General features: G+C 44.1%; 1 protein-coding gene and 1 pseudogene across 1 annotated transcript; both read left to right on the top strand.

Annotated features, from left to right (window-relative positions):
• The first annotated feature begins 4,477 nt into the window (after positions 1 to 4,477).
• On the top strand, positions 4,478 to 4,841 carry LOC129511878 (60S ribosomal protein L37a). The gene has a single exon (XM_055328987.1). It carries the CDS (start codon positions 4,505 to 4,507, stop codon positions 4,781 to 4,783), a length of 279 nt encoding a protein of 92 aa, XP_055184962.1. The 5' UTR covers positions 4,478 to 4,504; the 3' UTR covers positions 4,784 to 4,841.
• Positions 4,842 to 5,479: 638 nt separating this feature from the next.
• Positions 5,480 to 9,263, top strand: LOC129511589 (metaxin-1-like; annotated as a pseudogene).
• The last annotated feature ends 783 nt before the right edge of the window (positions 9,264 to 10,046 follow it).

Raw genomic sequence — 10,046 nt, 5'->3', positions numbered from 1 at the left:
CAAGGTATTTAACCTCCAAGCCCCCAAGAAGACCCTGTGAAAGTAAAATACAAAAGGAAAAGTCCAGGATCATCAATTTTTATGTTCTTCCTTCATCCAATTCAAATAGCTCAGTCTTTGCCAAGTCTCTCCTACTTATTTTCTTTCTTTCTTTCTTTCTTTCTTTCTTTCTTTCTTTCTTTCTTTCTTTTTTTTGCAATTGCTATAACTTTACTATTTTATTTTATTTACCAATCACATGTGTGGCTTCAAGGATTAGCTTCACCTAAAATATCCATTTTCCCCTTCTTTGTCAAAAAGGGAAGTCCTGAGTCTTAGCTGGATGCATAGCTTTCCAGAATAAAGGAATTTTTTTACATTTCTTAGCTTCCCTTGCAGCCAGGTAAATTCTAGCCCATGGAAATGTAAATGCAAGTAAGGAGTCCATGCAGACCCCTACTTTGTGTTCTCTTATAAAGTCTGAAGCTTTAGCAGCCACCTCTAAACAAGTGATCTTGGAACGGAGGCTTCAAAACAAGGCAATCACTTAGAAGGAGGTGGTCCCTGCCACCCAGGAATGCTATCCCAACCAAGATCAATTGCCTTCAGATTTTTGAACATAAGAGAAACATTTCTAGCTTGCTAATCCGTGTTTTTAAAAATAATTTGCAGCCAACCAATATATCGAAAACAACATATAATTTACTACCACATTTGATCTTTGTTGCTTATAGGATGCCACAACAAAGACCAGTACAGGTTAGTTTTAGAGCTCTGGTAACAGGCATAAACAAACAGCTTGGGTGATCGGAACACTGCTGAGTTTCCATCGCCTATGGATTTGCTGGCTGCCTTGCCTTCCTTTTGTACATGGTAAAAAATTATTTGTGGTTGTTGTTGTGATGACTAATATCTAACACTGTCCAGTTCAGCAGATACTTGTAGGTGAAATGCTCTTTGAAAGAGTTAAATACCTGTGTCTGCTCACCTTATAAAATTTTCTGAAAGGACACTTGTGTGAACCACTGGGAATTAATTTGCATGCTCAAGTCTAGTACTTTGCATTCTCAGGTTAGGTAGGTAAGTGGGGTGGAGATGTTTCCTCAGTCAGTCTTAAAGTGGCCAGGAGATGTTGATGTCTGAGGTTCTAAGCAGCTGCTGAGCTTACCTCAAGGAAAACATCTCTTAGTAGAGGCAGGTCACTAAAAGCACAGAGACAAATACTGAAGGGACAGTTTTGCCTGCTTTGTCACAACCTTTAATGACATCTGAACAGGGGAGCCTGTGATGGTTTATCTTGAATCCATGACTGGTTATGTAGATAAACCACTGCGAATCAGACTCGACTCAAATGTTTAGTCAAGTTCAATCCAACTGCAGCTCTATAAAACCAGTCCTGTTTTTAGCCTAGATCTGAATATAGTAAGCAGTTCATTGAACTTTGTAAAATTCCAGATGAATTTTGTATCTAATTTCTCATATGATATAGCAAAAGGAGTAATTGAGTGCTACCCAACTTTACATAAAATTCTAAGTACTTAAAAGTTTGAGTTTTGAGGTATTTATACTTAAAAGCCTTTGAAAAAAGTGGTTGAATAACTATTTCCTTCTTGGATGGAGAAACAAATTTTCCTTTAACGTAAAAAAAAAAAAATCACATTTGGGAGGCAGCCACCAGGGACAGTTTCACTTGGAAAGAGACTTTTTGAGAAAGTTCCAAGTGACTGAGAAAAGAGAATTATAATGGAATTTGCTCCACAACTCTTATTCTGACAGAGGGGCTATTCATCCTATGGAATTCTTGTAAAATCACTGACCTGAACAATATGCTTCTGAGAATGTTTTCCTGCTTAGCTTATAAAGATATTATTATGTATCTATGATATAATCACTAGAAAATGCTCCCCCTGGGGCATTTGTTGTTTCTCTAATTATCATAGTTGATTGTGTAACTGATATCTCTGATGTGCGTAAAGGTATAACAGGAAAGGAGAGTCAATCTTTTATGCAAACTGCACTTTCTGTCTTTGTTTTAGTGTTATATATAACAATTCTGTCAATTAAAAGACATCCTATAGACAGATTATTTTAATAATTTAATTTAAAATGGATAAAAGTTATTGTAACAAGGTTACAATGGTTCCTATAGTATTTGTGATTTTGATGCCAAGACAAATCTATTTTCCACCATAAGCTCTGATACAAGTTACTTCTCTGAGCCTTAGTTTTCTTTCTGTGGAACAGAGTTAGAAATACCTCTCATCTCACAGGACTGTTTTGGGGATCAAGACAGATGATACCTGGAAAGAGTCTAATATGGACTTCTTGCTGTCTATTATCAGCATTATCTTAGAATCTGTGCAATGCCAAAGCCCAAAGCCACAAATGATAGAAATACATATTATTTGATACTGATTTTCATTGTGAATGGAAGAAAAGTAACTCAAGAAAGTTAACCAACTATGAAGAAATTGTACTCTTTGACTGTCAGTTAGGTCTTCTCAATTATTCAAAGTATTTGGGAAGATCAGAGATTAGGTTAATGTAAAACAGCCATGAAACTAAAAATTCTTTGCAATTGGCTTTGGAATGTGTTTGGTTCTTACGTTTGAAAATTGGTGTCTGGTGGTCTAAATATTCACTTCAGAGAAAATGATGAAGACATACTGAGGACACATGGTTCAGGCGAAGAGAAAGATGCCTGGTTTCCCCATCCAGTTTCTCCATCCAGCTCTTCTCTTAACACAATGATAGAAAATGTCTGCTTTCTCTTAACTGACAAAAAAAAAAAAAAAAAAATCCTTGCTCTCTCAAAGCCTCCTTAAAGTAGGGAGGTAGCTAAGTATTTGATCTTCAAAGGGCTTGTCTTCATGCAAACTAAGTAGAGGAAATTGAAATGTCTAAAAAGCTATAATTAAGCAGATTCCACACTAACTGCATTGAACTTGAAAGCAAGTTTATTATGGATAACCTAAAGTTCTGATAAACCACCCAAGGACAATACTAATTAACCTCAGCATGCTTTGAATATGATGAGGCATAGATCTGAATATGTCTTTAAAACAAAGCCTGCATTACTGATTTTATCCTTTATTTAGAAGTATTGATTTATTATTAAGTGAGCATTTAAAAAACTGGCATAAATTAAACGATTTTTTTTGAGAAAAAACTCACTTCTAGGAATTTCTCAAATTATTTTATTTTAGATAAAATATTGAATAAATGATTTGAATCTGACAGAAAATAAATAAGGCCCATTGAAATGCATTTCAATAATAAATACTGCAAAGTGTTTTTAAAGCCATGCACGAATCTATGGTTAATGAGAGTGAAGTAAGCTATTCTTAACAATGAAGAGAAGGTGGCATTTAGCAAAACAAGGATGTTAAATCTTGTCTTCAGAAAAATCCAGAGGTAATATTATGACAGTGGGTTTGTTTGTTTTTGAGAATTAATTGTAGATGATATGTGAAATTTAAGAAACAAAGCAAGTGAGCACAGGGAAAAAAGAGAGAAACAAACCAAGAAACAGACTCTTAACTACAGAGAACAAACTGATGGACACCAGAGGGGAGTTGGGTGGGGGATGGGAGAAGTAGGTGATGGGGATTAAGGAGTGTACTTGTCCTGATGAGCACCCAATAATGTATGGAAGTGTTGAATCACTATATTGTACACCTAAGGCTAATACAGCACTGCATGTTAACTATACTGGAACTAAAATTAAAAAATAAATTTAAAAAAAGGAATCAGGGGGCAGCCCGGGTGGCTCAGCAGTTTAGCACTGCCCTCAGCCTAGGGCATGATTCTGGAGACCCAGGATCCAGTCCCACATCGGGCTCCCTGCATGGAGCCTGCTTCTCCCTCTGCCTGTGTCTCTGCCTCTCTCTCTCTCTGTGTCTCTCATGAATAAATAAATAAAATCTAAAAAATAAATAAATAACTTTTAAAAATTAAAAAAGGAATCAGTTGTAGAACAATTTAAAAAGAAAACTGTTGTTTCTAAAGATTTAAGACAGAGCTTTAGAGAAACTTAATAACGTTGTACAGTGATTTTTAACATTCTAACAAGAGTGTGGGCTGTCGTGTTAATGAATATTATGTGGATGAATGTCCTGGGTCAGACATTGGATTATACAATGTTTTTTTTTTTTTTAAGATTTATTTATTCATTCATTCAGAGAGAGCGAGGAGAGAGGCAGAGACACAGGCAGAGGGAGAAGCAGGCTCCCTGCAGGGAGCCCGATATGGGACTCGATCTGGGGTCTCCAGGATCGCGCCCCGGGCTGCAGGCGGCGCTAAACCGCTGCGCCACCGGGGCTGCCCTGGATTATACAATGTTAAACAGGTTGTAGTCTTCATTACTTATCTATTGCTACATAATAAGTTTTTCCAAAATTCAGCAGCTTCACTGGGTGGTTCTGGCTCAAAGTAGTTCATAGGCTACAGTTAGGATGCCACCTAGGGCTGCAGTCATCTAAAGGCTTGACAGGGCTCTCTGGGCTGGGACCTGGCTGGCGGCGACATGGCCAAACGCACCAAGAAGGTGGGGATCGTGGGTAAATACGGGACCCGCTACGGGGCCTCGCTCAGGAAGATGGTGAAGAAGATCGAGATCAGCCAGCACGCCAAGTACACCTGCTCCTTCTGCGGCAAGACCAAGATGAAAAGGCGAGCGGTGGGCATCTGGCACTGCGGCTCCTGCATGAAGACCGTGGCCGGGGGCGCCTGGACCTACAACACCACTTCTGCTGTCACAGTAAAGTCTGCCATCAGAAGACTGAAGGAGTTGAAAGACCAGTAGAAGCTCCACCATTTGAAACATTGCTAGCCTACAATAAATGGGTTAATTTATATAATAAAAAAAATAAATAAAGGCTTGACAGGGGCTGGAGGACTTGTTTCCAAGAAGGTTGTTAGAGGGAGGTCTTTGTTCTTTGCTACTTGGGCTTCTTTGACAGATAGTGACTAGCTTTTCCCAGAACGAGTGACCTGAGAGAGAGAGGAAGGAAGAGGCTGCATTTCCTTTCATTTCCTATCTATTTCTAGAAGAAACACATAGTAGAGCTCCCAGGTTTAGCTCTTAGCCCGCTGAGTATTATGCTAGCAGACACACTTACAGGACAGAAAAGAAGATTGCAAATAGCCCTGACCCAGGGGACTAGAGGAAAATGTCACAGTGGAGGTGACCTCAGAGCCAGGCCTTAAAGGGTAGCCAGCCTCAGGACCCAGTGTCATCAAAGACACCGTCCTCTTCCTGAACTGTGGGTTTAGAGAACGCCAGTGTGAGTATACAACACCGTGAATGCTAGAAGGTTCTGGGAGATGAAGCTGGAGACCTAATGGCCATTACCTGGGAGGTAAAAATCAGAACTGCAGTGTTATCTAGCTCACATCTGAAAATGTTTAATATTAATATTCACCTTTGCAAAGAGAGATTCACAGAGCCAAGAAGAGCTGTCTGAGATGGCCTGGAATACGGGGTGTGGTAGACACTGCGATGCACCACCCAGAACCCCTTCCAGGGATGAAAGACTTCCTCTCCCAGCTGCTGGGAGTGCTGCCAGCAGAGAGCCCTCAGAGGTCAGCCTTTCCTGGGACACGACATCCACTGACTGGTCAGTGTTGGCGTACAAAGACCCAACTCTCTCCGCTCAACTCAAGAAAGCACGGAGGGCCATCCCGGCTTTGGAGGGCCCCGCAGAGGATACCTGGGCACCGCCTCCCTCAGTGATGGAATTTAATTGCCTGTCTGGTTGAGGCTGCCTCACAGTTTGACTTCTCCCTCTGCCTTCATCTCTCCTCTTCTACGGGAAGTGATCCCAAGAGATCCTATAATAAAACTCTTGAGCTCGAACTCCATCTCCGAGTTTCCCTCAAGGAGCACCCAACCGGTGCCAGTTAGTGTCAGGACTGACTGGTTGAGAAATCAGATGCTGGAATGGAGTTTTGGAGTTCTTGGCTGGCAATCTGAATTCCATCGCTGGGGTGGGGGTGCTCAGGTATCCTCTGGTACAAGGTAGTAGTGCAATTGTGTTCACCACCCTTGCCAGTGGTGGACTGGGCTGCCATAACGGTGCCCAGTGGAACAGAAATCACTGATTGGTGTGGTGTAGTAGGAGTTAGAGAAATGTGTGGGAGACAGTAATTCTGAGGATGGTGGGACTGGTTGGCTATACCTACACTCGATCGACACTGAAAAAGCCAATTATGACAAAGAACCAAGAGTGACTGAAGTTGAAAACATAAGCATGAAAGCCAGAGACAGCCTCCTTGATTTTTTTCAAAGATTTTATTTATTTATTCATGAGACACGGAAAGAGAGAGAGAGAGAGAGTGAGAGAGAGAGACAGGCAGAGAGAAGCAGGCTCTATGCAGGGAGCCCAACATGGGATTCGATCCCAAGTCTCCAGGATCATGCCCTGGGCCCAAGGCAGGCACTCAACCCCTGAGCCACCCAGGCGTCCCAAGAGACAGCCTCCTTGGTAGCATGAAGAGCCTCTCATCTCCAAGAAAGAGGGCAGAGAAAGCTGAAGGACAGACAGGAGTTAATCATAACAGTAGCAGAGCTCAAAAGGTTAAGCTCCCAAACAAGACAGATCTGTTATGCCAATCCAGGGCCCTGGAAGGAGGGGGGTGAGGGCAGGGGGAGACTAACCCCAGCACATGGACAGGACATCTGGATTGATGTGCATGAGAATCATGAATTCCCAGACTCCTCTGAACCCACTGAGCCTGCACAAGGGGCCCACTCTTCCTGTAAGGCCCAGCATTTTCCCTCGCTTGCTAGGAAGTCAGTACAGCTCAGATTCAGTCTCGGTATAACCCAGCCAAGGCCATAAACGGGCCCAGTAAGGGGAGAAAGGTTCCTGTCCCCAGAGAGCTGGCAAATGGGCAGGGAAAGATTAAGGGGCTCTGGCCTGGGTTGGGTGAGTGGTTGATGAAGGACGGTGGAATGGAAGGCTGGATAATGCTCAGTCTCTCCAGACAGAGGATCTAACTACCCTGGCAGGGACCCTGGGACCCGGCGCAAGCACACTACCAAGAGGCTCCTAGAAAAGCGCTTGAGAACACTCAGTGAGGCAATGATGCCAGGGTGGCCGCAACGGACAGCAAGAGGCTTTAAAGCTGAGCAAAATGGGCATGTGGCCGCGGATACCTGCACTGAGGGGGATCAACACCAGAGGTCCTTCTGCTCAAACAAGGGAGGAGCATCATTCACCTGCGACAGGGATACGCCACTAAGAGGGGCACCTGCATCTTTAGGTTCAGGGTAGCTGTCCTCTGTAAGCCACGGCTGGTGGAGGGGAGGCCACTCCTGGTAGCAGTGGGAGGGAGAAGACCCTCCCCACGCTGGGGGGGACCTAATTGTGGTAACGGGTGGCAAAGGCATGAAGGCAGACAGAGGGGGTCTATGCTCAGAGAACTATAGACGTTGTTAGTAGAACAGGGTTCCTAAGGCAAAAAGAGATGGACAGCCAGGGAGGGTATGACTTAATCCATTAAACCAAAAGAGATTAAGGATGGATAACTAGGAGGCTGAAGCCACTCATCCCAATAAAATGTTTCTGAGCCTGAGCCAATTGTTGGACCTGTAACCCAGTGGCTAAAGAGGCCCAGCCCCCAGGAAAAGACCCTGCAATCGCGCAGCAAGTGAACCCAGTGATGATTCCGCCGCCCTTCCCTAACTTATGGCCATTTTACTAGGGAAAAGGGACAGTGACACCCAGAGGCTCAAAGCATTGCCCTGGTGACCTATACACATGTGATCACGTGGGTGCCAAATAATACGTGGAATCCTGGCTTGTGTGTGGCTCCCAGTGAGCCCGCTGGGACTGTGGACAAACCCGGTGGTCATTTCCCTGGTCCCCAAATGTGTAACTGAAATAGCTACACCTTGTCACTGGTTGACCCCTCCATCGGCCTCTGGGCCTAAGGAGGTCAGAGTTATCAAAGGGACCAGGAATAGCCAAGCAGATGTCTCTGAAACTGCCCCCTCTCTTCAGCCAAAGTAGCAAGTCAACAACAATATTGCTTCCCAGAGATGGACATCTCGTTTGTAGCTCATCTCCAAGGCCTCCAAACTGAAAAAATAACTTCTAGTGAAGATTTCATGATAGCCATTATTATTCAGTTCTGTGATGATGAAACTATTTGAAAAATCCACAAAAACTTCTAAAACAAGATTTTGCCTATATGTGTTATCTCAGTTACTCTCAAAAACACATTCTTTTTTTAAAAAATTTTATTTATTTATTCATGAGAGACACAAAGAGAGGCAGAGACACTGGCAGAGTGAGAAGTGGGCTCTCTGTGGGGAGCCCAACGTGGGACTGGATTCCAGGACCCCGGGGTCATGCCCTGAGCTGAAGGCAGATGCTCACCGCTGAGCCACCCAGGTGCCCCTAAAAACACGTTCAATCAAAGAGTGCTAATACTGTTTGCTAGGTTAAAAAAAAAAAAGCTTTTTATTAAAAAAAAAACTATTTTTGTTTGGGACAGAAGTCAGGCTAGAGGGTGGCAGCCAGGGACCTGCTCTGCTGGTCGGGGGGCTATGGTCAGTGGACCTGGATGGCCTGGCTGTGCTGACCTATGCCAGATTTGCTGCCCCCCCCAAAAAGGTGCACATGATCACCAAGCCCTGGCGGGGCCTTCTGGAGCCATGCCTGTCTTTCAGCCCGCTTGAGGAGAGGTCATCATGGTACCTGCCACACAGGACCATCACCCACCTTTGAAAAGACAAGTACAACACTGTTTATGATCTGTCAGCCGGGCAAGGGGCAGACACCTCGGCCTTCACGTCTCTGCTGGAGGAGCAGCTACTCCCTGTGCTGACACATACTACTGGGATTGAATTGACACCAGAAACCAGGTAGACATGACCTGGAAGTGGTATGCAGAGGCTCTTTGCCTTTGGCTACTTGGTTTTGGAGATGCTCCCACTTCTCTGGACACTTTTGCCTTTGGCTACTTGGCTTACTGCTGCAGGTAAAGCTGCCCAATGGGAAGCTGCAGGCCCACCTTCAAGAGTCGCACGACCTCTCTGTCTACTGCTCACACATCTTCAATGTCTACTTCCCCTGAGATGGAGCTGAAATGCCACCTCCATGCCAGACACCAGTGGGCCCAGAGACTGACAAGGAACCATCCCGGTGCTGGAACCAGATCCGATGCATGCTGGGGGGCTGTCAGCCATGGTGGGCTGCGCCTTGCTCAGTAGCATAGTCTCCATCCGGCGAGCAATGACTGCTCGGGGCTTGGCTGAGGATGATGAAGAGGAATGATTCGTCCTCATGCCCCCAGGACTGATTTTTCTACCATCATACTTTCCAAAGATCCCCGTGTTTCCCTGCTGTTGGTCCAGCTGGAGATGGGATTCCGCTCCCAGAATAAACTCGTCCACACTGTATGTGTGCGCATGTGTAGATGTTAGAATGGCTCTATTAATTTTTTGACCCGTAACGACCTCAGTTCCTAAAATAGGAAATCCAAGGCTGACCTTACAGAAAATAGTAAAATACATACATTAGCCCTTTGTCCTTCCCTTCCTCTTCCTCATCTCTTCAATCTTTTCTCAACCAAATGCTCCTCCAGTAACTTTATGTGAATGTGTTAAACACTATTTTGGAAAATCCAGAAAACAAGACCAGATTATAGTGTTCCGCGTTTGATATGTTATCCTTTTCAGAGAGAATTTACTTTGTGTGGTTTAAAAAGAGAGTTTAAAATGGGTAAAATTTAGGGAGAACATGACCTAATGGGACACTTCAGTCACCATTGGAGGAACATTTGTTGATATTTCAGCGGAACAGCCTTCATAGGTCTTTTCTTTTCTTTTTTGACAATTTTATTTATTTATTTATTTGAGAGAGTGAGAGAGAGAACTCCAGCAGCGGGGGTGGAAGGGGTGGAGGGGGTGGTGCCGGGAGAAGGAGAAGGAGCCCCAGCTGGGACTTGATCTCAGGACCCCAGGATTATGACCTGAGCCAAAGGCAACCGCTTAGCCAACTGAGCCACCCAGGTGCCCTGCTTCATAGGTCTTTTCTCAAAGAGTGAACTTGGTTCTT

This window comes from Nyctereutes procyonoides, unplaced genomic scaffold (genome assembly GCF_905146905.1).
Source record: "Nyctereutes procyonoides isolate TBG_1078 unplaced genomic scaffold, NYPRO_anot_genome, whole genome shotgun sequence".
NCBI lineage: Eukaryota > Metazoa > Chordata > Mammalia > Carnivora > Canidae > Nyctereutes > Nyctereutes procyonoides.
Note: the sequence above shows the minus strand (reverse complement) of the source record. Positions and strands in the feature narration are given on the sequence as shown.

Bases quoted from the DNA above. Each gene is read 5' to 3' on its own strand.
- LOC129511878 (XM_055328987.1), top strand. From the start codon at position 4,505: ATGGCCAAACGCACCAAGAAGGTGGGGATCGTGGGTAAATACGGGACC.